Consider the following 27,752-nt stretch of genomic DNA (forward strand, 5'->3'; position numbering starts at 1 on the left):
GTGCTTTGATTTTTATTGATGATAGCCTAGGATATAAGATTGGCGATGTTAACTTTATTTAGTACCTCTTGCTTAAGAATAATATCAAATAGATGATATATTGTTGGCATGCAATTTGATATTGGCATCTTGGATGGAACAATCACAATGTAATATGTATCGGCTTTATCGAATATTTCAATTGCTTTTATATTTAGGGTCATGCAATGTGATGTGGTTGTATATGGATATCAATCTATTTATATATATTTAGGATTGATCAAGCATTTATACCGGCAGGTTATCAACTGCCAGCCTATAGCCTATCATCTTTGTTGGCGGTCAGCAACCCCCAGCACAAATGAATCATTGCTGGTGGCTTTGACCAACCGCCAGCAAAGATCGATTTGTGCTAGCGGTCACGAACCGCCAGCATAATTGATCATTTCTACTGGTAGAGATTTCTTGGTGGATACTTGAACCGCCAGCATAATCCCAATTAGACCGTGAGCAAAAAAAAACTATTTCTATACTAGTGTAACTTTTATTAACTTTTATTTGGGTTCCTCTATATATCCCTGCTTTGTATTATTCATGTTGCTTTATTTTCCTGAAAGAAAATGATGTAATTTACTCTCACGTAACACCGATGATACTCCATTTTTGTTATCTAAACCCTTCCAACTTCTTCTCTTCACCTATATATTAAGGCTTGAGGTCAAGTATATAAGAGGGGATAAAATTTTAGACGGAGCGCTACCGTGTTAACTCATTGTAGGCGGCTTTGAACTCCAAAAGTACCATCCAATCGGTTTCTCTTCCATTTGCCCAAAAGTTTCCGTGTAATGACTCACGCCACTGCGCTAGTCACAAAGAATCAGGAACTTACGGATATATATGGCCATTCCGAACATGGCCTAAGCGGGCCCACTTTCAGTGACACCGGCTCCATTTGTTTGGTGGCAAGCCATCGTCGTCTTTAGTTACAACAAAGAAATGGAGAACACATTGGTCAGGGCGTGCATGGGAGTACCATCTGGAAATAAAAATAACAAAATAAATCTATGAGACCATGACGAAATAATTTAACCTTGCTCGTCATCGCTGGTCGAGTAGCATCCAACTATCAGATCTAGCTTCCCCAGGTGCCTGTGCACACGGCGAGGAATGCATGGCTTGGACAATGACCAATGCTCCATATAGCGCATCAAATTCAATTGGGCAGTTGCAGAAATTAGGTCTGACAATGAGCACTTTGACACATCGGCTGATTGCAAAGGGCAAATAAAACGAGGCAAACAATGGACTGTAAAAACTGCTAGTCGCCGTTCACGATGCTAGGCAAAACAGCCAATTTCACCCCTCAGCTTTCCTATTTTAGCACATTATAAGATTGGCTGATTGAAGCGTAAAATTCTACGTTCTCGTAGTCAGCGGGTGGAATGTAGTCAAAGAAGAGGGGCTACTAACGGTGGATTAGTTAGTCGATTACCATTGCACGGTCACAGTTGGGCAATTACTCTCAGCTTGAGATTATGTTGCTAGCAATTTGGATTGTTCCTCTGTCCGATTCTGTCGTAAGATGTCACTCTCTTTGAAGGGAAGAAAGATCTCATATTTACTCCTCGAAACTCAAAAGTATCTTGCGGCATTGATACCTGCGGCGTACGTTGCTACTACGGGAAAATACTACTGTTATACGTGTTTACATATTACTAGCAAATAAGCTGACGTGACCATTATTAAATAAAGAAAGAGTGTGTTGCTACTTCTATGCAAAACAGCACCAACTATAGTATGTACTAAATATTACACATATAGCTAATCGGACGGCTTTGGAAGAAGAACGGCAAGCCCCTTGGGCCAAGGACGGATCACGGCCGTTCAACTGGCAACGAACACCGCACCACGCCGCGTGGCCCAAAGAGCTCGCCCGCAGGATAAGAGACATGCGCGCCAAGCTCGCCGTGCTCGCCGCCGGCGCCCCTCCGCCGCCGCGTCCCCCGTACCGCTCGCCGCGCCATCGCCTGCGCCACAGACTGCCCCGCCGGTCGCTGAAAACAACCCGCTCCCTGCCCGGCGGCGGACGCGGACCGCCCCCGCCCCCAGCTTCGAGGCGGCGCGCCTTGCCGGCCGTCTCAGCGGCGCTCTTCGGCGCGGGGTTCCTCCTGGGCCCGATCCTCGACGGGATCCACTCCCGCGTCGGCCTCCAGGTCTACGGCAACGGCGCCCTCGACGTGGGGCCCCTCCACACCCACGTCCTGGTGCCGCCCCTGCTCGGCGCGTTCTACCTCACCGTCGGTCTGCTCCACCTAGCCATCGACGGGAGGGCGCCGCCCAAGTCCAAGGCCACCGGGAGCACGCAGAAGACGGCGACGTCGCTTCTGTGCGTTCACAAGCTACACGACGCATCATCTGCCGATCTCATATCCATCTACCGATGATTCGTCGATTACGTGGATTCATATTGCGCGTGTTCGCAGTGTTCTTGCTCTGTTCATCGAGCTGAGCGCGGAGCTGTACGGGGCAGGGGTGCCCAGCAACGTGGAGTCCTACGCCCTGTTCGCCGGCGCCGAGTTCGCGTGGCTGTTCCTCGACGGCTCCTGGCTCGGCTTCGCCCTCGCCTGCCTCGTCGGCACCGTCTGCCCCCTCGCCGAGATCCCATTGATCAAGTGACACCAGTCTTTAGTCTTTACCCAGATTTATCGCTTGCATTCTGCACTTGCTCTCTGCTCGCCTGCGCATTTCTATTTTGGCTTTCGCTGACATTGCCGGCTGCCGGTGTTGCATTGCATCTGCAGATTGCTTGGGTGCTGGAGCTATCCGAACGCCGACGTCCACCTGCTCGGCGAGGTACGTTTTCCTCCCCTCCCGGCGACGGGCGCGTCTCCTTCGTCCTCTGTCGGATAGCGCGCGTCACGTCGTCTCGTGCGTGCGCGGTTGTTCAGGGGCTCGTGAGCTGGACGACGACGTGCTACTTCGTCTACACCCCGTTCCTGGCGAACCTGGCGAGGTGGCTCGACGCGCGGCTGTCAGTGGCGGACGGCGGCGCCGGCGCCGAGGGGGACGACACAGCACCTCCGTCGTGACACCGGGAACATCACCACGCTCGTGGCATCCTGCTCCGTTCACCTTGCAGGATTCCAGACTGAATGGAAAAAAAAAACATTGTGATCGTCGATGTACAGTTGCACGATTATTCAGAATTCGCGGCGTTGCGCGGCGCCAAGTGGCATGGTGCCATGGTGGTTGTTGGATCATGCCGCGCGAAGGTTCTCTGGGCATGTCGAGATTGCTGGGAGCGTATGCCCGGGCTGTTCCGGCAAGCGTCTGACGGCGACGCGGCCTTGATTTCATGGTGGCCGCGCGGATCCCGGCCGGAGGGAGAAGAGAACGACGGGCGCGGTTGCGCATAACTTTTGTGATAATGGTCTGAAAGCATGCCGAATTGATGATTAATAGGATTTGTCTTCAGGGAAGACTGTCCAGGGAGATGTATGCAGCGGCAGATTGGAAGAGCAGTACTTTACTCTGCTTTTAAGTCTGTTTAAAACTGAAGCATACTGCAAACCACCTACTGAATTCTGTTGTGTTTGGGATTCCCTGCTTCTTGATTGTGTTAACCCTATTTTTCAGACGTTCTGTTTCATTTGTTGCATTGGTCCAGTTCAAACTTTGTTTTGGCCACTAAACTCTCTCATTGACACTTCTGCCCAGAGTTAGTCAGAAAGTTAATGCCAAAAACAGGATAAAAAGGCCCACTTAGCACCATAAATAGAAAACGGTCAGAATTTTGTTAATTTTCAACCATTTTTCGAAACTTTGTTTATTTCCAAAACGGCGAATTTCTATCGAGATAAAATCCATCTTCACCTGAAAATGACTAGAATTGTTTTTTTAACGTAAAAATGACTAGAATTGTCATTCTGTCTGTTTAACTCGGACTGATATGTTTTATTGTTACTCTAGGTTAACCTGAATTTCTGGTATAAAAGCCTGAATTCGACTCCTATGCTACGAGTGACGTGCTTAATTGACAGGTTCTGCAAAAACTAACAGTACCGGTGACTGAAGAAACTCGAATTGCCTTGGAACAGTTCAGCAGTTGGTATGACCAAAGGGCACTAGGCAAGACGTACACTCCATAGGCCAACGCAGTGCACGAATCTAACGAGCGCCCATTCGAAATTCAGTTAGGTAGCATTTACAAAAAACAAAATTCAGTCAGGTAACATACTCGCTGCAGAACCACATGCGGTGAGCGAAAATTGTGCAAAACTTAGAAAGAAAACACCCTGAAAGCCCAAACCAGAATGTTGGGTGAGTGAGCACCGACAGAAGAACAACCAGGCGGCCGGCCAGGCAGAATGCCTTCACAACATCAGTGCCAAGCACCAACCACACCCCAACTGGCCACCTACGCTGCAGCAGACAGCAACACGACCAAACACCCGACCATGACCTTTCTGTGATCCACCTGACAGAACAATCGTGCGGGAACGCAACAAATTTCTTGCAAGAAATGCAGATTCACCAGACACCAGTAAAAAAAAAGAAAAGAAAAGGATCGTGCACACCTGAGCTCATGTGTCGTCTTCACTATATGTAGTAGCTGTCACTGCCGTTGGTCCATGCTTGAGCATTGCCATCTACCATATGCGCGTTGTGCAGATCGATCGATCCATTGATCGATGGCTTCGCTCCTCCTGTTCCTGCGCGTCATCGTCAGTGGCAATGACGAGAGACTCGCCGGCGAGCAGGAGGCGGCGGCGCAGGAAGAGAGGCTGGAGACGAGGACGTTCCCACCGGCGCGTCCGGCGGCGGCACGAGACCGCCGCGACGCCGCCGCCGTGGAGGAGGAGGAACGGTGGCTGGTCGCCTGCCTGGAGTGGCCGCGCGTCGACCGCAAGTCCGCGTGGATGCAGCTCGTTTGACAACACTCCGGGATAACTTGTGTGCAGCAACTCGTCAACTCGATGATGCTTGCCATGTGTTTTCTGTAATTTTGGATGAAATCCGTGCGAACATTTCGTGCTGCCCAAATGAATGGCTCGCGAGCCTGTTCCGCTGCCTTGCCGGCCTGAACACCACCGGACGCCAAGGCGTCCGATACCAACTTGGCTCTCCTGACGGCTCGGGCCTGTCCCTGCCGACACCAGACGTTGCAATGCAACGGCCACAGTTGCAATCGTGCTACCAGACAGACGTGGCGTGCCCCCTAGACCGAGGGAGCGACCTCCCATGGATTAGGCCGGGTCCATCGTCCATGGTCCCCTTTCTCCCCCCGCCCCCCACCGCGTAGACGACCCTCGCTCGCCGGGGAGTCGACAGAGCCTCGCCAGATCGCCGGCCGCTCAGAGCGGAAGGCGGAAATGCGCCGAGCAGGTCGGCGAATCATCGTCGGCCTGCCTGCCGGAGACGAGCAGCAAGCGCCACACACCAATTGTCTCCTTCCCACAGACCAACAATGATCTCTGAATCCAAAATGAGATGAGCAAGAAGGCGGCACAACAACGGTGCTATAATAACCAACACAGCAAAGACAGCGTCATACTCCTACAAAATCTTCTGAGAAAGCCAGGTGCTGTGCACCACCTAAGCTCAACAAGTGCTACTTGTACATGGATGGCAACTTCCCAGCTGCCAGAAGAACCCCACGGGACACAGTATCCAAATGACGTACAGGCATGCTCTGCGGTTGGAACTTGGAGCTGGGATCCCCTTCGCTCTACCATGTACCGATACCGAACATAGGCGTTTTAGCATTAAGCAACCGGTGTTGAGCATGGGGCGAAGCTCCTTCAGCCCCAGTCGACAAAAGGAAGGGGGGGATAGCCGACTTCAGGAGGGGGTTGCAGCGACGGCGGTAGGTTGCCCCAGGACCAGGAGGTGTGGGCCCCGGATACATTCCCTGTGGAAACATGACAGAAAGAAACGGATCATTACCGACGGGAAACTCTACAAAGATTGGTGTGGTGAAACTCGTTAAGGAGATAGAGCATGATGGCGCAATTGCAACAAGGTGAACCCTATGCTACCCTGGCAGTGGCAGCTTATGCACTTGCAAGCATGGCAGTTTTTCGGAGTAAAGACAGCAAGCATGGTTCCTGCAGACACAGGAAGCTGACAACAGCTCTGAACCAAACAAGTTTAAGGTCTTTAATCTGTAGGGCCTCCCTCCCTGGTCATCTGAAGGAACCAACCGACAGGCCCATTTGCAATCGAATAGCCTCGAAACATCCAAATGGCAGCTCATCATCATTCATCAGTCTCTGGGAAGCACCAAGTCACCAACCAATGGACCCGCTGGCACATGACTGACTGACTAGATATCGCTGATGATTGTATAACAAGGGACCCAATTCATGGCATGACAGCTAACCGAAACAAAAGCATGATGACCCGTTAGCTTGTTGCATAGTGTAATTTTTGCTAGAAATGCAGCTATCTGGCAGAACTGAAGAATTTTTGTGTAAGTTTGGCTGTTTGAGGTAGCTTCAGAGAAACCAAAATAAAAATCCTATGCATCTTTCATTTCTTTCTTCAGAGTGCTCTCTACATCTATAGTGAGTAGTACTTTTGGTCTCACTTGAAAGTATCAACAGACTTGCCTTTCTCTCTAGCCCAAAAGTTGATTCATGGCATGCTAAGCACATGAGCATTATCCATGATAAAGAAAAAGCAAGCAGCATGTTGTGACAGCTCCAGTGTGAGAAAATTAGAAGTGCTAAGGGAATGTTTGGCTCTTAGCCCCCATCTAAACACTGAAGAGCATGGGTGGAAGCTAAAACTAGTGCACCCAGTGCCCAACTTGCCTCACAACCTTTTGATCTTAAAACTAAATTTCTGAAATTAAAGGTGCCATGTTTATTCTGGGTTGGAGAGACAACTATAGTTAAGACACAAATGTCATCTCTAATAGTTGCCTGATTGACTGGATTGCATATGATCACTCGTACTTTCCTATTCTTAATTTAAGTTCAGATTTCAGAAGGATATTGTAAGAAATCTCTAAAATTAACTAAAATGCGGGAAAATGATTGTTTACAAAATAAACCCAGCTATTCATTCATGGTTTCATGCAATTTTCTGGACTAGGCAGACAGTAAATTAAAACAATATTCTGTTTGATAAGAAAAAAGGTCACCTGAGAAAGAATTTCGTTCAGCTGCCTGGTATCCAACAAAATTGGGTTGGCTGCCAAGAAAATTAGACTGCTGCACCATGGTTCCAGGCCCAGGCCCTGAATATAGAAGTTGTTTGAAGATATAAGGCCTATCCATGGACTAAATCCAACTTAAAACTAAGTATTGTTTAGCACTGACTGAACTAATAATCAATTATTTTCCATATTACAACAACCACAAGGTAGCCAAAAAAAACGTAAAAGATGAGCTTTGCCCTGAATGCTAACTAGTAATAAGTAGCATTTTTATACCCAACAAGGCAATAGGTTTCAACACTCCAGCAGATATCGTCTACAACGAATTGCAGTAGCAGTTCCTCACTTAAATCGAAAGCAATTGTAAATCAAATAGTAGCTAAATCAAATGTATGAACATGTCATGACCTTCAAGAAGTGTTCCATTCATTCAAACAGGATGTAGCCCAAATGCAACTTATAATTCAATGTTATTCACTTAAATAACCAAAAAGATCAGTATGGAGTAGCAGATGTTAAAACAGTCCCTAAGTTGCACCCAATTCCGGTACCAATTGCATTCAAACGATCCTGTCCAAACCCTTACCTGGTGCAGCTAACGATGGATTAGCAACATCTGGCTTGGGATGGAAGTATCTACATGAATCCCCATACTTGCAAGTCCCCTGCGACATGAAGGAATCGGCATCAAAATTAAGAGCGGCCTACTCTTGGCGTATCCGCGACACCGGCTAAGTTACCGAGGCAACCCGAGATGACTCACCGTGCGGACGAAGTGGTGGCAGACGCCCTTGGCGAGGGTGCCGTCCGGCAGGAGGAGGGAGGAAGCGCCGCCGTGCTGGTCTGCCGACGACGGAAAAAGAAGACGGGTCAGCAGGACCCTGAACTCGAAACAGCCGCGGTGGCCGTGGCAGACAAGATGTTCGACGAAACTTGCCAACCAGAGGAGAGGCAGCGACGACCGGGAAGAGGGAAGAAGAAGAGGAGGGATCGGGAGCTGACCTTGGTGGCGGACGGAGTCGTACCAGAGGGCGCGGGCGCGCTGGTGCTGGGTGCCCTGCAGGTGGCGCTTCCGGGCGGCGGGGGTGTCCTGGAACTGCTTGTCGCAGTAATCGCAGTAGTATTTCCCCAACGGCATCCTCTTGGCAACTCTCCTCTCGGCGCACTTTCCCTTCTGATCTCTTGCTGCCTTCAAGCCATGCTTCTGCAGTTGCAGCAACAAATTCTACTAAAAAATTTGCAAGACACAAAAATTTCCTTTGCTAATCCCAAACCAACCGAACCCTAGAGAACGATACGGGAAACAAACATAGCACTCCAATTCACTTATTCACATTCACAGAAAATTGTCTTCCAACGAATCTCAAACGCCTCAGATCTAACATGTGAAACAGACATTCGCATTCGATTGAATCGTCTCAAACCTTCAGACCCCAAGCGCACCACGACTCATGTCAGCTGTTCCAGAGCGCACTTTCAAGTTAATCGAATTTTAGCATCATGTCAACCAAAAAAGTTTATCAACAATCGACTGATCACCATATAGCAGTAACCGATAGGAGTAAGCTGGTAGCCCACAGGTAGCAAGCAATTCAGAAACATAAAACAAGGTAGCAGTCTGGGTCTGGAGACAAAGGGGACTAGGAAAAACGAAGTGAATCCATACATAGATCAAGCTACCATAAATACATTCATACTGCTCTAGAACATATTACAAGATCAGCTATGGCAATCTCAGGTGAGCGTCAGTTAGTAGAAAGGGGGTGCCGTTACATGTCGTTGCGACATACACTACTCAGCTACACAGGTCACAGCTGTCGTACAAACAGGTAACCTAGCATCTTCAACCGCCAGGTGTGCATGCCGCCAATCATCCAACATCCCAAGGGAAAATGCACACTTGCCGTGGCGGGTTCCTGCCTCAAGGCACGATCATCTTACAATCCAACATAGGGGCATTGCTTCTTTGCGTGTTCTGGGATCAATTTCGCAACAAAGTCTGCTGGGACTCCTTTCAGTTCTGTAGGATAGCACAAATGGCAAACGTAAGTTGGTGATACCATCCATCCAAAAAACAAACTTGGGGCTACACACTGGTGCTAACTGAACAGCTACAAGCTTATAATACCAATGGTGAAACAAGTAAGCATGAAATATACCGTGCGGCTTGAAGTTGAAAAGGGGTGGCAGAAAGCGTCCATTTGGAAGACGGGTATTAGGATCTCGAAGCTCATCAAAGAATGGGTGAACGAGTGCCTCAACCTGGACAAAAGTTTCAAAAAGATCTTAGCAAATCATAAAGTCAACAAGGAAATGTGCAATGACATTTCTGGTGTTGTGTATTTCCACTATGTAATGTGCAATGACATTTGCTTACAGCAGTGCATCTCAGATTCGGAGAGTACTGGAGCAGCCGGGATACCAGATCAACAGCTTCCGGTGGCAGCCTTTTGTGAAATACCTGAAAGATAGAATGTCCAATTAGTAACTCAATAGTGACCAACTTTTTACAACATTGTAACAAATGTAGAAAGACTTGCACCTTGTGCCATGGATGTGCTTTGATTTGTGGGAATTTGAACTCTGTGTAATTCGGGTTCATGCATTTAATTTCTTCCCTTGTAGGGGTACCAAGGACCTGAAATGCACAATATTGAGGATGTTAAGAATTTATGCCTGTGCAGGAAGATAATTCACAAGTCACCAGAATCGACACCTACCTTTATGATTTCAACAAGTTGATCCACACCACTTTCGCCAGGAAACAAAGGCTGTGCAACAGAAGTTCTTCTAAGTCAGTACAAACTCAAACTCTGCTCACTTGAAGAACACAAAATTTTTTTTGAATTGCACATGAAATGAAGACAGTTTACCTGGCCTAGCATAAGCTCAGCAAGAACACATCCAGCAGACCAAATGTCAATTGCTGTAGTATATTCAGTGGCACCAAATATGAGCTCTGGAGCCCTATAGTATCGGGAACAGATGTATGATATGTTGGGTTCCCCCTTGACCAGAACTTTTGCGCTCCCAAAGTCACATAGTTTAAGCTGGTGGGTGTGTGGGTTCACCTGTAGTGAAGTTCAGAAATCAATTAAAACATATGAAACATGTCTTCTAGTATATGATCAGGAGCAAAGTAAGATAGTTTTCCAGCATACCAGAAGATTTTGTGGCTTGATATCTCTGTGGCAAACGCCAATACTACCATGAATGTAAGCCAGTGCCCTACATATCTGCCAAAAACCAATAACAAAAAATAAAAAAATCAGCATACAACAGCGGTCCATAATTAGGTGAAAAGAACTGTCTCTAAGTTTATCAAATATTATTTAACATTATCCAGAAAACCTAAGGTATTCAAGTATTCCTAAAACCATAACAAAAATACACAAAATGGAAAAGGACAAATTATTACCTGGTACATGTACAGTTTCACATAAATAAGTGGCATTCGTTGGTTCATCTTGTTGTGATGCTTCACGACTCGATGAACAGTCTCAGGCACATACTCAAGAACCAAGTTTAGATACAGTTCATCCTTATCAGTTGTTGAAAAGAAGCAATGCTTCAAAGCGACGACATTAGGGTGATCAAGAAGGCGCATGGTTTGCAGCTCACGGTTCTTGTAACGCTTATCCTGAAGAACCTTCTTTATGGCAACAGTCTCACCCGTCTCCAAGCATTTAGCCTACAAAAGATTGAAATCAAATTAGCAGCAGCCCCTGATTACACATTAAAGTATACAGCACAATACTTTATATCATGCAATAGATGAAAGATCTAAATAACATATCTCAGCCACAGGTTGTTGCAACTAACCTGGAAGACAATCCCAAAAGAACCTTGACCTACAATGCGCTCAGCCATGTAGCTCACTGTCTGCAAGTTCAATCAACAAATACATATTATTATACAAAAAGTAAATAACAAAATTGATCTGGAAAACTAGATTGCACCATCTTATATGCTAGCATCACAAAGACATTGGCAATATTCAAAAGCAGAAGCACATTTGACCATGGTCAAGTAGAATTTGAATTATTAGATTCATGCACACACTAAAAACGTGTTCGATAGTTGCTAAATCCCTGTCAAATGCAGTGAAATCACTCACCTGCTTCGGTTGACCATTCTTGCCACCGGTAGTAGTCACAATTATGTGCCCAGTTTCTGTCCCTTTCCCATTAATTATGGTTGCTTCAACTTCCTGCATTTGCCATTCAAGTCAAATGTTACAACAACATCCCATTTTCACACAATCTGGAACAATTATGGTTAGCCCAAAAGAAGATGTCAATGCATCTTCAGTTCTTCACCTTATCATCTCTAATCTTTAGCTCGTTCATGTGATCCTGCAACTTATCAGCACCAATGCTGGTGCTGCTGCTGTTCTTGTACCCGGATGGGGCTACACCTGCTGATGCCATCTCTGAGGAAGACGGGGCTACACCAATGACGACTCAGCTTTGCATCAATTCACAACAGCTGTAGTAGATCTATTGGGCTTCCTGTGAGTGCATCAGCAATAAAATTGATCAGAAGGGTGGTTATAGATATTGCAATGGCTACATCAACGAGTTGAGCTTTGTTAACAAGTAAAAAATCATCCCTCGAATCTAGGCAAATGCGAGAAGTGGGAATAAGTTCTTCCCAAGTTTGCAAATCATGATGCAAGCAGAAAACCAGGGCGCCCAGAATCACCCAATAATTGACACGCATTACAAGAAGAGAACATTTTCGCATAGACTGATCAAAACCTCGAAAGGTAGGTCCTTCGTATTTACTAGCCAGAGTTTAGCCATGGGTAAAGATTAAGAATGGCCGTCTTATCCTCGGGCTCCCCGCTCCAAATATATATTTCAATAGACTGCCAGATCGCAGGGATTCACATGACGCCATGTTCATTCCCGAAGCAACTTTTCCCCTCCTAAATCGCCTACCTTGAAATGAAAGGAAAAGCTCGGATGCATATCTCCTGGCCAGAACTACAGCATATCGTACCAACGTGCTGCTAACTCTTGGAAAGTCAAAGAAAATAATCCTAATTTATGAACCCCCTAAGTCTGTTCAGGAGCAAACGCAAGTATCTGAGCCTCTAACAAAGGGGAACAAGCAAACCATATAAATAATCCAAAAAATTGGGCACGAATCGACTGCATCAGGGACCAATTTTTCGCATGATAAGCAGTCTAGAGCGAAACCTATACAGCAATAGCAGTCCTAAGATCCGCGTAAATGTTCCAGGCCGACTAAACATGAACACAAACCCAGAGAAAGGCCGCATCTTTCCCAGAACGATGTCGACCTCCTCAAGAACACGGGAACTTCCATAAACCGTAGCTGACCCGCGGGACGAACAGGCCGAATCAGCCGACAGACTGCGGAAGGCCCACGCCTCACGCCGGGAAAACGCAGATCCACGGAGACGCACGAACAGCGCACCAAGAAACGCCAGCGGCGCCCGCAACCATGGACCGAGGGCGCATATCCGCGGTCACAAACCACCAACGCAGAAGAACACACCCAAAAACCAAACAGCCAAATCCAGGAGCAAGAACAGATGGGCGTCCGGCCGGCCGGACGGTCCATACCTCTCTAGCCTCCTCTCGCGCTTCCTCCTCCGCCGCAGGAATCTCTCGACTCCCCTCCAAGATTTGCTTCCCCCCTTCCTCTACGGCTCTTCCTCCCCGCTCCTCCCCCTCTGGCGGCCCTCTCGCTCCCCTCCTCCTTTCCTCCCCCTTTCTACCTCCCTCCCCCGCCTCTTCTTTCCGCTTGTCGGGACGCAAGCAAAGCAGAATACTGCTCCCAACGCGACGCAGCGGCCGAAATGATTTGTGCCTGCCCCTCCCTGCCTGCCTGCTGCCGAGGCCGGCAGTCAAAGCACCCACCACCACCACATGACGCCCGCGCGCACTCCCACCTTCACCCCCTATGCCCACGGATATGTGGGTCCCAAGTATACTAGGCCCACCTGTCAACGAAGGCATCTGGCTGCGGGTGCAGTGCGCAGAGAGCGCCGGATCCCTTGGGGTTTGGTTGGGCCACGCCTTTTGACCGGTCAAATCCGCGGGGCCCGCACCCCGGACTACGTCGGGGGCCTGGCCTCGGCCACAGTTCGCCCGCCCGGCCCTCCCCGCTGCCGCGTGGACCCGGGAGGATTTGGGGCCCGCCATCCGGTGGGTAGGATCCGCGGGGGCTGGAGGGTTCTGCGTCGGCCCGTTATTTCTACCGCATCTGGGCGGGCGAGATTCGAATACTGGGGGACGGGGAAAAGACGGTCGTGCCCCCGGGCGTGGTTAGATCTGGGCTCCTGTTTTGAAGTCGAGGCGAGAACGGTAATCGGCGGGGGCGAGTGGGGGAGGACGGAGGACCACCGGCAACAGGGGAGGGGGACTGTTGACTGGAACGGGTGAGCTGGTGGAGTGGGGTGGGGTGGGCCGGGCTTTTCCCTCCCTCCCAGTCCCACCCGGGACCGCAGGAGCAGCCGAGCAGGTGCGTTCGGTTTCGAAATTTTCAAACTCGCGAGCGAAATCTGACCGGAGGAGGACATGGGACAAACGGACGACTTGGACGCCAAACATAAACAAGCTGGAGAATTTACGACCTATACCTTTGCCGAAATCGGTTCCGTTGCACGTTTGGAGCACCGTGGTTTTGCCCGTTTTCTTTTTCGAGATTGCAATTTGAATACCGATTGTTTCCTCACCATCCTCGCATCGGAATTTTATTTCTTCCCGTTGCCATCCGACAATTTCTTTTATCCCTGTCTGATTCGGGCGAGATTCAATCCATCCTCCCACAAGGACGAGGAGTTCGCGTTAGTTCCGGAGGGTTCGGGGGCTCTGAGATTTGAGATTTGAGATTTGAGCTATAGCAATTCCTACCCTCTTATAGCTTGACACATACCCTCTTATACCTTGACACAAAGGTAATTGAGTAAAATGCACCGGTGGTTTCTAAAGGATGTATCATTAGATTCGTCAACTTCGAAAGTGCATTTCTCAATCCACAACTTAAGGGTGTGTCACTTAGATCCGTCAACTCCGAAAGTACATTTCTGGATCCATAAACTTTTTAAATTATTCCCCGCAGGTCTATATGTATCCATATGTGCACGTAATACTGACACGACAAGGTGCATGTATATCTACTATCTCATTTATCTCCCTTTTCTCTTAATCTCTCCGATCCAACCCCGCACGGGCTGTCGTGTCATCCGTGTCGCTCTCTGACCCGACCACCATGGCCACTGCTGTGTCCACCGGATGAACGGATATGGCATACAGTAGCACCATCGCGAACGTGGTCCCAACAACCATAGCGGGAGGCACCCCGAGTGGTGGCCTTAGGCGGCCCAGGAAGTGGCAGGATCGACAAGCAACCCGTCGGCCAAGAGAAAGGAGGGAGATGGCGTGATGAAGAAGAAAGTTTTGGGGGCAAAGCGACAATTCTTATCATAATCCATATTGGCGGTATCGGGTACGTACAGTAAGCATGCCATGTTAATGTTACGTTCATACGTGCGGTAAACTATTTAAAAAGTTTGTGGACTCAGAAATGCGCTTTCGGAGCTGATGGAACTAAATGACACATCCTTATAAATTTATGGATCCAGAAATGCACTTTCAGAGTTGATGGACCTAAGTGACACATCCTTACAAGTTTAGGGATCGCGAGATCGCTGATACATTTTACTCAAGGTAAAACCACATAAGACCAATCCTGATGAGAGTTTTATGGCATTAAATTGTATACCACATCATCATTTTTGCTGATATAGCGAGGAGAGAGAAGGATGGAGTTTCATGGAATGAGAGAGGAGTTTCATCCCCATGAAACTCAGCCGGCACAGCTATCTAGTTCTCGATCTTGATAGCTGTGCTATAAAACTGTGCACTGGAACTGTGTGAGTTTCTAGAGGAGGTGTAGAAGTTGATCCACGTGCAGAGCGAGATTTTATGAAACATAATTGAGAGTTTGGTGGTTACAATAAAGATCAATCCGACGGACTATAAATTTCATGCCCACTAACATGACAACATCATTTCGACGAGGTACTATTCTCATACCCCCTAACCCAAATTCATAATATGTTGATGCTACTTTGAGCGTGCGTCATCCTCTCCTTTCTTTGCTAAATCAATATGTGTTCACATTATAGATATTTTTATGTCTAGGAGATAAATGGATTCTAGTTCGGTACTCTAATTTCGGGATATACTTGAATATTTATGGGATTCTTATAGAAATTCCTCCACCTAATCATGTAAGGACCTTTGTTCCAACCAAACTTAAGCAGGCGATCATATTTAGACATGTAATTAGCACAACATACATAACATCGTCAAATCAGACCTAAGCAAACATCAGATTTGGGGATATAAATTTTGAAACGAGAACCTAACCGGATCGTCATGGCACGTTGTCAATTAGAGCCTAAGCTTGCCTCCTGTAATGGTGGGTTGGGGCGCAGGTTATTGTTTTTTTCAAGTGGGCTAGGTCGAATTTGTCAAGATCAAGTACTGTATGATTATATTTATGTCAGGTCAAGCACTATTATGTGGAGAAGTTCTCCTAAATAAACCTGAAGTTTAGATTTTTGCGAGCAGATAAAGAATATTAAGAAAATACTCATGGCTATTTTTAGAGGTTAGTATAATTTAATATGAAACCGGTCCTAGAGATACCGAAAGGTATGAAAAGTAATCGTAAAAATATCTAAAATATTTTTTAATACATATAACATGATGAGCGCATCCCTGCCGTTGATACCACCACACCTACACACAGCAAGGATAAATTACTCGAGCATTAGCGTGGCAACTAAATTATCAGGTAAAATCGTTCCTTATTGTCCAAACAAGTTATTCTTCGAATGAGATACTACTAAAGTCTTGTAGTTATTTTCTTATGATTAAGAACTTGGGATATGAACCATATTGATAGAGAAGCAAATAAGGACAATGAACAAGAGGAGGATCGGATCCAATTTTTGGACTTCACTTTGGACCGCAAGTTAGGACCTCTAGGAAGTGCTAACTTCAACCAGCCATAACTCTTTGACTCAGAAGGTTGTTGGAGACTTACGAGTGTTTATTGGAAAGGTCATCAATTCTACTTTTAGACCCAGATTCATGGTACAACTCCTGAAATTTACAGAATATCATTGGGACCTTCCATCATGGGCGTGTGTCTTGTATCAAGTAGAGCCTATTAGAAGCGCGTCCTAATTTAGGGTTCCAACCTAGCACCCCCTGGCTGCTCTATCTTCTATAAAAATCAGGAGCAACCGCCATTTTATGGTTGGGTTTTGTTTAGATGAAAGTTTAGCATTCGCTATTTCCTGTAATTCGCGTATGTCGGCTAGACCATTCGATTACTTGTATCCAGAACCCCAACTTTGCGTGTATCTGATTCATTCCTTGGGCAAGTTCTACGTGCAATTTGCTTGTCAATTTGTTCTTTGATTTTCTTGCAGATTCAAGGTTATTTTTAGCACAGCAAGAACATTACAAATTAAAAGCGGTGTAACTACTACTAAGGCGCGGTGTCCCTGCTGGTCGTTGTAGTCGTACAGCACAATATCAATCCTCCTTCAAATCGAGTTATCCTCCATTATCATCGAAAGATTGAGATCAGCCTCACCGTATCACATCAGGTTACAAGTTATCTGGCCAATTTTGAACTTAAAAATCAATATGTGCAGAAACAAAAGAAAAAAAAAAGATAAATCTCATTTGGGTAGATTCAGAAATAGTACAAAAGAGTGGATCGAGACTAAATTTTATCCAGAGGTTAAATGGACACAATGAACCGGTGAGACAGTACCTTTTCCGACAAAATAAGTTAAGATTGTAAATAACCCTCGCGCAAGCGGTATTTTCCTGCTTACAAAGGCCTAGCGTGACAAGTCTACACATGCATACAACCTCACTGATCATCTATGTTTTTTAAATAAAATGAAGATAGAAATCAACCCCTGACGATGGCACCGGCGCCACCGAACAACTGAAGCGGGTCCCCGCCGTGGCGCTGGAAAACGACGAAGTCCTCGGTCATGATCAACCCGCTCCAGTACGCATCGACATGACGGCAGGGATGAGACCAGAGAACCCGCAGCCTGGCCGCGTTTGATTCATATCTGACCCAACCCATTTTAACACGTGCCGCGTGCCGGCAGCACAGCCACGAGCGCCCACCTGCGAAGAAGAATTCGCCCCGGCGCCGTGTCCGGCGCACCTCCATTCAATTCAACGCTCTGGCTTCGTCCTGCTGGCGGACGAGAAGGGCCGTGCCAACCGCCAGCTGGCCGGGGATGTGGCTGCCGCGCGGCGATCGCGAGAGGGGAGGACGAGAGGGCAGCTAGCTGGCCGGCAGGCCGCCCGCCCGCCGCCGGCGCGAGTCCACCAGCCGCCGGGGAGGAGGACGACAGGCGTCGCGGACCCGTCAGCGCGTGCATGGCTTGGACTGTGGACTTTGGTGCGGTTGGGGTTGCCACGGTCAGAGAGCAGAGACCCCGCGGTCGACATGGAAGGAACTGCATCTGCGCCGGGTATTTCCATCGAGCCGAGCATCATCGGATTCAGATGTTTGCTTTTTTGCAGTTGAAAATTTTGTGGACAAGCTTTCGTGTGCATGAATCATCATGATGTCGATGGGCTGGGCCCGATCACGCATGTGTCCCGAGGCATGTTGGTGTTTACTATCACCAGCTGGATTTTCCAGCCGCACGATCCACATCCGACGGTCCTTCTCTTGTTTTGGTCGCTAGCATAACCGACGTTCAGACCGTGCTGTTCCGTTCGAGTTGCATCGCCTTCAGCTGACCAGCCTGTCGTGCTGGAGATCGAAAAATAGAAGCTCCTGAAATGACGCAGCACCAGCTCGGCTAGTATACAAAACCTAGCCGAGGGTTGCCCGGGAAGAAGGCGGCCAGCATGCTGGTAGTAGTACCAGTAGTACCGTCCACCTCCATCTAGAATTCTAGATCTAGTCCGGTTAAGTTAGTAGTTAACCAATGATGGTTTATGGATAAGACCACCTCCCATGTGACGTCCCGCGGCCCTAGCCAACGCTACTAAACCGCCCGGCCAATCACCACGGGAGCTCATGATGACACCGCTGCCTAAATTAATCTACATTAATTAAGCCGCTAAAGCTACTCCACTCCACTCCACCTCCAGCCAGCCGCGGCTGGTCTCGCACCAGCGGTGGATCCCCTCGGCGAGGGCGCGACGCACCTGTCAGCGAGAGACGGCGGCCCGTGCCTCGGGCCCCGCGCTCGGTAGATGCCGCCGCGGCTGTGGCTTTGTTGGGGCTCGCCGACGGCGACGGGGCGCGCACTTTGAGGCCGGTCAACCCGTGATTAACGTTGCGATTTCACCGTCGCTCGAGTTACCCAGGAGTAGAAAAGGAAAAGGTCTGGCCGTTGTTTGGGTTGGCTGGCCTGTGGAGTTTGTGTGGTGGTGGCCGTGGATTCGGGGACAGCGCCCTGGATCCCCGCGGCCGCTGTTCCCCCCAGGGCCAGGAGCGAGAGGGTTCTCTTTCTCTTCGTCGATGCTCGCTCGGATCACCATTCAACCCCGGCCGTCGTGGGTCGTGGCGAGGCGAGGCGACGCGACACGCGAGCCTCTGTCCCTGCCACGCCGGCCGCGCTGGCTGCAGGCGGCAGGCGCAGCGCAGCCAACGGCCGGCCGGCCGGCACCGCTGTGCTGCTGCTCCGTTGTACACCGGCAGCCGGCGTCAGCTTGTACTGAGGGCAGTGGTAGCGTACGAGCAGGAGTGTGTATCCTACCTCTGGACTCTCGGCTGGCTCTCTCTGCAGATCGACAAGTGTGTGTGGTCTTGTCTTGGGGTCCAGCACGCGTACACAAAGCCTGAGAGAGCGCCCGGGGCCGTTCTGGCTCTCGTGCCTCCTTCCAAATTCCAGCCTCATCCTCCACTCCCTGGACGTGTGATCAACGTGTGCACGCGTCCAATTAAGCAGCAGGATCGCAGGAAGGTTAAATTAGCCCGCAATAAGCAGCACCTGATGCGCACCGGAACGCTCGGCCGCGGCCAGGTCAGAGCGGCCGCTCCTTCCTTCACTGTGACTCGGCATCGGCAATGGTTGGCGCGGCACACGCCGCGCCGGTGCCATCGAGCTACTGGACCTGGACCGGACCGGACCCTGCGTGCGTGCGCTGCCGGCAGCCGGAGCCGGAGCCCGGCGAGGCGAGCGCCGCCTGCCTTCCGCTTCAAGCGGATCGATGCGGACGGGCAAGCGGCCAGCCCTGCTCGTTTCGTCGTTTGTGCTGCAGTAGCAGCAGGGGTAGCTAGGGCCTGGCCGGGCGAGGCCAACCGCCGTGGTTCCGCTGCTCGCGGTGGTCTCGCTGCTGTAGGGCCACGGCGATGGTGGCGTTGCACCGGCGGGGGGAGCGCGGGTGCGATCTCCAGGCCCACTGGCCCAGAGTTTTTGTCTTTTGTCTGCGGGGAAAAAAAAAATCTTCCTGGGCGTCGTACGTCGTCCAGAGAGCCTTGGGCCGCCGCCGGCCCCATTTTCTTTGTCTTCCTCCTTTTGTGGGCTGACTGTGGCCCATCTGCATATGACGCGGATGGGCCTGAGGACCCTCCTGGAAAGCTGCTGTACTGTAACACGGGGTGGGCTAGCTTTTCCTCCATGTATCCGAGCCCAGCCCAAGTTGGTGCTGCTGACACACACACACACGGCTTACGAGTTATGAGCGCACGGTGACCAAGTGAAGGCCGGTCCGGTCGATCGGTTGACGACGGTCGTTGCATTCGTTAGCCACTGTTCGTCCCCTACGGAGACACGGAGTAGCGTGGGCTACCAGTACCAACGAGGAGGAGGAGGACCGCGCCCTGGGGCGCACAGCCAGCGTTAACTGGCAACAGTGAGGCACCAACAAGGGTTGCAGCCTTGCAGGTGTGTGTGTGTGGACATGCGTGACCATGGCCCGGCGCGGCGGCCGGCCGGCCGGGGTCTCTGATTATTTCCGGTGCCAGCTGCAGCCGGCGAGACGAGCCGTCGTCCTCCCCACGCACGCACGCACGTACAGACGGGGCCACCGTACCGCCGCCGGGCCCGGCCGGCAACCGCCGTGTTAACTCCCGAGCAGTATCTCGACGCGCTCCCGGTCGAGATCGAGTCCCCTCTCCCCTCCCGTCCCGTCCCGCCGGTCCCGCCGGTCCGGTCCTCCCCGGCCCGTTCCAGCAATGCCAGGCAACATCGCCTGGTGGCCAGCATCTCCCTCCGCAGCTGCTCACCGGCGTCCTCGATCCCTATGCGCCAACAGGGGTAGCTAGGCCCATTCACTAACTGCTCTACCGGGCGGAGGCGGGCCGGCGGGTACGGCAGAGACGCCGACCACCGCGACGCGTTCCCGGCCGGCCGGCCGCTAGCTAGTACCAGGAAAATACTCGCTGCGTGGTGAAGGCCGATGCAAGTACAGCACGCGAGAACGTGGTGTTTTCCCTGGTACTACTAGTAGTAGTGGCCAGGGCACTGCAGCGATTAGTACACAGAACGTGAGAACGTTTTGTACACAGAACGAATGAACTTGCTTAACGAGCTCTAGAGCATCGTCAACTGCCGATTGCAGTAAGGTTAAGTTAAACATGAAAACACTATAAAAAATGATTTGTAACAACATCTCGAATTTTCTTAGAGACAGACCAAAATATCACCCGTTTCTACGAATAGGGCGTAAGTACTGTGGCAACCGAGACGCCCCTATAGATCCATTTGTAGGGGCGGCTCACCCCCCAGCCGCCCATACAAATAAGTTGCAGGAGCGGCTGGGGGGGGGGGTGAGCCGCCCCTACAACAGGGGCCCTCCAACCCGGCTCTAAAAATATCTATAAAAATCTGGGCACCTTCTTTCTCCTCCCGACCCCATTGTTTGCTCGGGATAGGAGCTCCCCAAGAGTCGAAAAAAAGAAAAAGGGGCGGGAGCTTTTCAACTTGATTTTCTTCAAGTTGGGGGCTCTTGGAGGTAAGTTGACGCTAATTTCTTACCATTTCTAAGCTCTTTTGTTAGATTTATGGCTCAAATGGAGCTCTCTTTGCATCTAATTAGCTCTAGATCTCCATGGTGTGGATTAGCTATTCGAGACACCATTTGTCTCGAACTTTTGGATGAAGTTGTGCTATTTTAGTAGGAGAACAAGATTATTTAATTATTTTTACTTAATCTATAGTTTTTAGCATCACTCTTAAGTAAATAATGCTCTAGATCTATGGAGGAGAAAGAACAAGATTTGTTTTTTTCCTATTTTTCAAAGATGCATGTTAGATTTTTCCCAACATTTAGTGGTAAAATAATATGTTGAGTTTTTTATTATTTTTATTTAGTACAAGTTAAATTGATTTTTTCCCACATCTATTCATATATAGAAGTATATATTTATATTAATTTAGGGCTCCATTTCTTTTAAGAAAAATATTTGATTTTTTTCTATATTTACATACATGCATGTTATATTTTTTTCCTAATATTTAGTGGTACAATAATAGGTTGGACATCAATTTTTTTATTTAATATTAGTTAAATTGACCTTTTCCAACAGTTATACATATATAGATTATATATTTATGTGAATTTAGGACTCTATTTCTTGCGAGAAAATAATTTGATTTATTTTTTCTTCTATTTTTTTAAAGATATGGATAGGACATGGATGTACAATGAAAAAGGATGGACGCCTATTTCCATAGAGAGCTTAATAAATTCATTCAAGTTGCGGAGTACCACGCAAGAAATGAGAAGACACGATTGATGCATTGCCCATGCAATGCAGCTTGAAAGAATTTGAGAGTATTCAGCGATCCAACAATCAGATCGCATGTGATGGTGAGTGATTTTGTTAAGGACTACAAGATTTGGAAGTATCACGGCGAGACGGATGCTCCCCCTCCGACGAATAATCTACTGGATGAAATTATACAAGATGAGGAGTTTGACAGAATGTTTCATCTTATTTTGATGGTGGTAGAGATGATGATGGTGATGATGATGATGGGGTTGGTGGATTCCAAGATGATGACGTCGACGATCCCATGGATGGTGATAGTAGTGACAATGAACTTGATGATGGTGATTTTCTCACCCAGTTGTTGCGCCACACCAAAGCGGAGGTATTGGTTGCTAGTGCTAGGGGATTAGCAAACTTTGAGACGATGAGAAAATCAGCAGAGGAAAATATATATGAGCGATCAAAGGGATACGCGAAACACTGGATCGTGCTTCGTTTCATACTTGAGCTCTTGACTCTCTGAAGGCTAAACATGGTTGGTCAGATGTTAGTTTCAATGATCTGGTATGTATCTTATCTTGGTTGCTTCTAAAGCCAAATAAAGTACCAGCTAACACATACCGAGCAAAAAAGCTTATGAGCCCGTTCACGATGGGTGTGGAAAGAATTCATGCATGTTTAAATTATTGTATTTTGTATCATGGGGATACTTTCAGGACTTGAAGAAATATCCTGTATGTTCTGCAAGTCGGTACAAAAACAATGCTGGTTACTGTGGTGACGATAATCATGGTTCAACCTATGTAAATAAAAGGAACGTGTCAAAGAATAGTGTTGCCTCTATTGAGCTGGATGACGCTACTTTAGGCATTCCTGAGAAGCATAGCAGAATTTCCGTCATGGTTATGTGGTACCTCCCAATTTCCGATCGCCTGAGGCATTTCTTCTCGAACCCAAAGGATGCTGAACTAATGCGATGGTGGGATTCAGATAAGCGTAAGAAGGGTGACAGAAAGCTCCGACATCTAGCTGATGCTCGGCAGAGGAAGGAATTCGATGAGAAGTACTATCTAGAATTTGGGAATGACCCGAGAAATGTTCAGTTCGCGTTGAGTACGGATGGAATGAATCCGTTTGGTGAAAGAAGTAGCACCCACAGCACATGGCCAGTGATACTGATGATGTACAATCTGCCTACATGGTTGTGCCAGAAGAGAAAGTATCTTTTGCTATACGTCCTTATACAGGGCCCTTAGCATTTTGGCATTGATATTGATGTTTATCTTGAGCCTCTGTGCAAGAAATGGAAACTTTATGGAAGGAGAGTATCAATATCTTTGATGGTTTTGCAAGAAATGAAAATTTTATGGAAGGAGGGTATCAATATTTTTGATGGTTTTGCACGACAGCCCTTTAATCTTAGAGCTATTATATTCATCACCATCCATGATTACCAGGCATTATTTATCCTGTCAGGACAGATCAAATGTAGGATGGGATGAACGGTGTGCGTGGATAGCACCATATCGTCTTGCCTTTGAAGGTTCTCGAAAGGTAGTTTACCCTGGGTACAGACGCTTCTTGGTGGAAGGACATAGGTTGGGACAATCAATGGCACCATGCCGCCTCTAGCAGCGTTCCTAGGGAGGGATAGAGGAAAAATATATATATTCAATATGCACTTTAATGATATACTCTAATGATGTTTGATTTTCATATAATTTAATTTTGTATGTATAAGTATAATGATGTACTCTAATGATATTTGATTTCCATATAATTTAATTTTGTATGTTTTAAGTTACCGAACATATTCCGCGTCACGATCGCGAACTAGATTGAGAGATCAAAATTGGCGGGAATCCAAATCGCAAAAAATAGCAGGAAACCCATTTCCAGGGCGGGTCACCTCCTCACCCGCCCCTACAAATACATTCCCAGGGATGGATCAACCCCTCACTCGCCCCTACAAACATCTATTTTTAGCTGCGAAAATTAGCAATGGGTGCGCTACCCATCTTTAAAAATACATTTTTACCCGCTCATAAAATTGCTTTTTGTAGTAGTGAGCTAAATGCAGTTCCAATCGCAACTCTCACTATGAAATTGTTAATACATGCAGCAAGCAGCACCCCAGGGAGGAACTGGTAGCTTCTAGGTCAACCAGCTAGCTACTGGCAGCCATGAAATTGAAGAGTGAAGGCAGATGCATGCCAACGCCAGTCCCCAGAGCTACCTAGCTAGCTTGACCTGACCCAGCCTGCCTGCTGCCCTGCTGGCCCAGTGAAACGCCAAGCAAGCATCATCAGCTTCAGCTCATCGCTGATGCTGAGGCGGCCGGCCAGCCGATCGAGGGCCGGGGTGGTTGGCCGGCCGGTGAGGGAATTGAAGGCGGCAGCGCGTTCATCCACACAGCCACTGCTCACCAAGTCACCGTATGAAAGTAACCGCCATTGGTTTCCTCTCGCTGCTGATCAGTGCATGCAGTTGTCACTCACTCTTCAGTCGTCATCACTCAAGCTAGCGCCCACGCCATGCCGCCAATGCTGCCTAGCAAGCTAGCTTCAGGGTTCTGGCAGCTAGCTTGCCGTGCTCGTCGTCCATGTCCATCGCCCATCCATCTCCGTCCAGAGAGGAGAGAGTTAATTCGATCCACGGGCGGTGGATACAGTACAGAGATGCGCATGCACGATCTCGTCGTGACCCGTATGGCGCAAAGGCAAAGCTGTTGCGCGTGTACAACAACGCGCTGCTGCGGCATATGCAATGCACCGTACGCGTGCCAGCGAGCCAGCAATTCAATCGTACAACGGGCTGGGCTGGATGTATCTAGGTTGATTTTTCGAGCTATCAATAAATGTTCACGTTACTCCAGTGCATAATAATGCTTTACTTTTTTTTTAACGAATGAAGTAATCCAGGATGCTGGATGGATGCCTGCGGTTGAGCAGTTCACCGAAAAGAAGTTCAGAGAAAAGTTCATCGCGGGAAAGAGAAGGGGTCGATGGACACGAGGTGCTCTGAGAGTGCCATTCGTCTCGCACTGCATTGCATGCATGTACGATCTTTTCTGAAACTCTATACGGCATTATTCTCCTTTCAATTCGTTCACAGACTACAGAGGTGGGACATGGACCATGCATTTCTTTGCCACTCGAGCCACCAGTTGTGGTAATAATAACCTTGATAAAAAGCAGCAAGGAGTAGCTTTGAGGGTTTTTGGAGCAGGCCTGGCATGGGATTAAAGTTGCAAAAAAAAAACAACAACTAGTGGCACTAGAATAATGAGTGGGTCAAAACAGTTATTTTTTTTCTAAGCAATTCGGGAGAGCAAGCCCCCACCAACATTGTTGTTACCTGATTTATCTGTCCAGCATCATCCCTGCTTTCCGGGGAAGAAAACATGAGGAAAAACTATAAAGAGAGCTAAATAATTAGGTCAAAACATAAGTGTCAATATTGGCAATAAACCCAATAACACATACGTGAAGCACAGAGAAACACTGTTTCCTTCTTTTTTTTAAAAAAAAAGAAAGTCCACAGTGAGCAATATAATCAAAAGAGGGACTGAGGGAGCAGGTAGTAACAAAATAAAACAAAAGGAATGTAATTATGCAGCTGGATGGGAAGAACCGTGCCCCTTTTTTTTATGAAAGAACCTATTCACAATAATAAATGGCGAAATAAGACATGAATTCATCTATTTTTCCAAACATGTACCACCACTTTAAAAAGACGTGATGACACGATTTATTAGCTTTTGTCCTAAAAGAATTATTATAGAAGGTGCTGCGTTATTTTCCCTTTTTTCCTCTCGCAGGGCATGTTGCCCGTGCCCATAACATTATGTCACCAACGACTACCACCCCTTCCACAAACTAACCATGCATCCGTTTAATGTTCATGCGAGTGCAACGGCCCAACCATCTTGCAACTGGCATGCACCAACGGTGCCGTTAAGCACAACGGCGGAAATAAAGAGATACTAGAAGCAGTAGTATTTCTATTTGGAGCCGGCCGCCATGGAAATCAAGGAGAACCCAAAAAACACAATGTTCCCCTTCAAGGCTCGTTCTGTTAAGGGCTATTTGGATCCTTTTATTTTGAAGGAATTGAAATCTATTTAATAAATTAGATTATTTGACTTAGAATTTGACATCCAACCACTTTCCAAAGTTTAGATATAACCCCATTCCAAATTCATAGGACGGGAGATGGAAATTGATTCTATATATCACCAACCTATGTTTCTATTCCGTAACTTATAGCACGCTCTTTGACCCACTCCTCTATAGTAGAAATATATCGCATAAGTATCTCCCTCATATGACCAATAATAGTATACAAATATATCCCGTACATAATTATATTAGCTTAATAGATTTATATTTAAATTATAATTATTAGAATGGAATTCAATTTCAAGATTCCAAATGAAGCCTTAATGATATCCTCCCAGTTTGAGGCAATTGATAGGTTTATGATCGATCCTCCTCAATTCCCTTCAATCCGTCTCCAATTCTCTTCAATCCGCCCAAAACCTGGATTAACTGAACGAGAGTATCTCCAACAAATTACTCATCCCTCTATTCAATATCAAAAATTAATATTTTGGTGATTGGAGGTGCTCCGGCAGATTACCAATCCGATCTCCATTACCTAAAGGTTTCACCTAAATGAAGGTGATTAATCTCTCTATCCTATTCTTGGTGATTGGATTTTAGTAGTTTGCTGCAGCAACCATTACCAAAAATATAAAATTAGTTATTGGTAATAGAGAGAGCGTGTGTTTTGGGTACGAGGTACGAATAATCTGTTGGAGATGCTCTAAACTGCTCTCAACACCTTCTTCATTTCATCAGCGATTGTGATAACCAGTTGATGATAACAGATGTAAGTTCACTTAGTTCGGGTCTTGACCCAAAAGGTGCTGTATCTTTTGGACGAGTAATTCCATATATTTTATCCTTCTTGCTGATGAAATACATTTCAATGCATATATTCGGAAAAAAAAAGACAATGAGCATCATATAGCCTTTTAGTTTGGCCCCCTTCAACAGTAGAACTGCACAGTGACAAATTGAGTGTACCTGGCAGCTGCGGTAAAAATGGGTCGGATTAATTCACCGGATCCGCGCCGTACTTATTCTTAATTGCCACGGCGATCGGCGAATGAATAGCATCACCACGCCCTCATTTGCTGGGATGACGAAGATGAACACAGTTTCACGTCCTCTCACGGTCACTTCAATTCCTCTACCTGCTGCAATGCGTTCCAGCATGCAGCAGGGACACTCCCATCTCCAATGTCCGATTCCAGGCTAACGGAAACGGAAATGATCTTGAACACTTTGGAGGTGTTGGCGTTCCGTACTGATTTTTAATCCGAATCACATCGGATATTTGATACAAATTAGGGAGATTAAATATAAGCATGTAAAACCAATTGCATAAATGGAGACTAATTCATGAGATAAATCTATTAAACTTAATTAATCCATTATTAGCACATATTTACTGTAGCACAATATTTACTAGCTTCTGGGGTCCAAGGATACCTCCGCCTTTCACTTTCATCTCTGGCGAATTAGCTTCCATTTATGCAATAAATTTTATAATTAATTTATATTTAATATTTCTAATTAGTATTAAATATTTCATACGGACAGAATTAAAGTTTACTCCGGATGAACAAACCATCTCTCCTCTGTGGTTCTGTCCCCCTCCCTCTCTCTGGTGAAGCTGCACACAGTAGTAAGGCTAGCTACGACGACACTCCCGCACATTACTACGGCCCGGCGTCCATCACAACCCCATGTGCCATGCAGCAAGCCATGGTTCCACTGAATTCGCC

The 27,752-nt window shown here is 47.5% G+C and overlaps 3 protein-coding genes across 3 annotated transcripts; 1 reads left to right on the forward strand and 2 right to left on the reverse strand.

Annotated features, from left to right (window-relative positions):
• The first annotated feature begins 1,843 nt into the window (after positions 1 to 1,843).
• LOC112891662 lies at positions 1,844 to 3,214 on the forward strand. Its single transcript, XM_025958574.1, has 4 exons — positions 1,844 to 2,365; positions 2,463 to 2,651; positions 2,781 to 2,832; positions 2,928 to 3,214. The coding sequence occupies exons 1-4, from the start codon at positions 1,929 to 1,931 to the stop codon at positions 3,066 to 3,068; spliced, it is 819 nt and encodes a 272-aa protein (XP_025814359.1). The 5' UTR covers positions 1,844 to 1,928; the 3' UTR covers positions 3,069 to 3,214.
• A 2,256-nt stretch (positions 3,215 to 5,470) lies between these two features.
• Positions 5,471 to 8,565, reverse strand: LOC112892273 (zinc finger CCCH domain-containing protein 3). Its single transcript, XM_025959426.1, has 5 exons — positions 8,144 to 8,565; positions 7,905 to 7,984; positions 7,728 to 7,806; positions 7,127 to 7,222; positions 5,471 to 5,890 (listed from the first exon to the last, which is right to left on the reverse strand). The coding sequence occupies exons 1-5, from the start codon at positions 8,277 to 8,279 to the stop codon at positions 5,781 to 5,783; spliced, it is 501 nt and encodes a 166-aa protein (XP_025815211.1). The 5' UTR covers positions 8,280 to 8,565; the 3' UTR covers positions 5,471 to 5,780.
• A 157-nt stretch (positions 8,566 to 8,722) lies between these two features.
• LOC112892272 (shaggy-related protein kinase alpha) lies at positions 8,723 to 12,969 on the reverse strand. Its single transcript, XM_025959425.1, has 12 exons — positions 12,736 to 12,969; positions 11,461 to 11,652; positions 11,259 to 11,351; positions 10,964 to 11,023; positions 10,560 to 10,832; positions 10,303 to 10,377; positions 10,015 to 10,212; positions 9,862 to 9,912; positions 9,684 to 9,779; positions 9,519 to 9,602; positions 9,301 to 9,403; positions 8,723 to 9,161 (listed from the first exon to the last, which is right to left on the reverse strand). Exons 2-12 carry the CDS (start codon positions 11,569 to 11,571, stop codon positions 9,079 to 9,081), a joined length of 1,227 nt encoding a protein of 408 aa, XP_025815210.1. The 5' UTR covers positions 11,572 to 11,652; positions 12,736 to 12,969; the 3' UTR covers positions 8,723 to 9,078.
• Between the last annotated feature and the right edge of the window lie 14,783 nt (positions 12,970 to 27,752).

Source organism: Panicum hallii, chromosome 5, assembly GCF_002211085.1.
Source record: "Panicum hallii strain FIL2 chromosome 5, PHallii_v3.1, whole genome shotgun sequence".
NCBI lineage: Eukaryota > Viridiplantae > Streptophyta > Magnoliopsida > Poales > Poaceae > Panicum > Panicum hallii.

Excerpts from the sequence above, each read along its gene's own strand:
- LOC112892273 (XM_025959426.1), bottom strand. The coding sequence starts at position 8,279 with ATGCCGTTGGGGAAATACTACTGCGATTACTGCGACAAGCAGTTCCAG. Across the intron at positions 7,985-8,143 it reads CGACTCCGTCCGCCACCAAG|ACCAGCACGGCGGCGCTTCC; the intron begins GTCAGCTCCCGA and ends CGTCGTCGGCAG. Across the intron at positions 5,891-7,126 it reads TGAACGAAATTCTTTCTCAG|GGAATGTATCCGGGGCCCAC; the intron begins GTGACCTTTTTT and ends ATGTTTCCACAG.
- LOC112892272 (XM_025959425.1), bottom strand. The coding sequence starts at position 11,571 with ATGGCATCAGCAGGTGTAGCCCCATCCGGGTACAAGAACAGCAGCAGC. Across the intron at positions 9,780-9,861 it reads AACTTGTTGAAATCATAAAG|GTCCTTGGTACCCCTACAAG; the intron begins GTAGGTGTCGAT and ends TGTGCATTTCAG. Across the intron at positions 9,404-9,518 it reads CGAATCTGAGATGCACTGCT|GTTGAGGCACTCGTTCACCC; the intron begins GTAAGCAAATGT and ends ACTTTTGTCCAG.
- LOC112891662 (XM_025958574.1), top strand. The coding sequence starts at position 1,929 with ATGCGCGCCAAGCTCGCCGTGCTCGCCGCCGGCGCCCCTCCGCCGCCG. Across the intron at positions 2,366-2,462 it reads AAGACGGCGACGTCGCTTCT|TGTTCTTGCTCTGTTCATCG; the intron begins GTGCGTTCACAA and ends GCGTGTTCGCAG. Across the intron at positions 2,833-2,927 it reads ACGTCCACCTGCTCGGCGAG|GGGCTCGTGAGCTGGACGAC; the intron begins GTACGTTTTCCT and ends GCGGTTGTTCAG.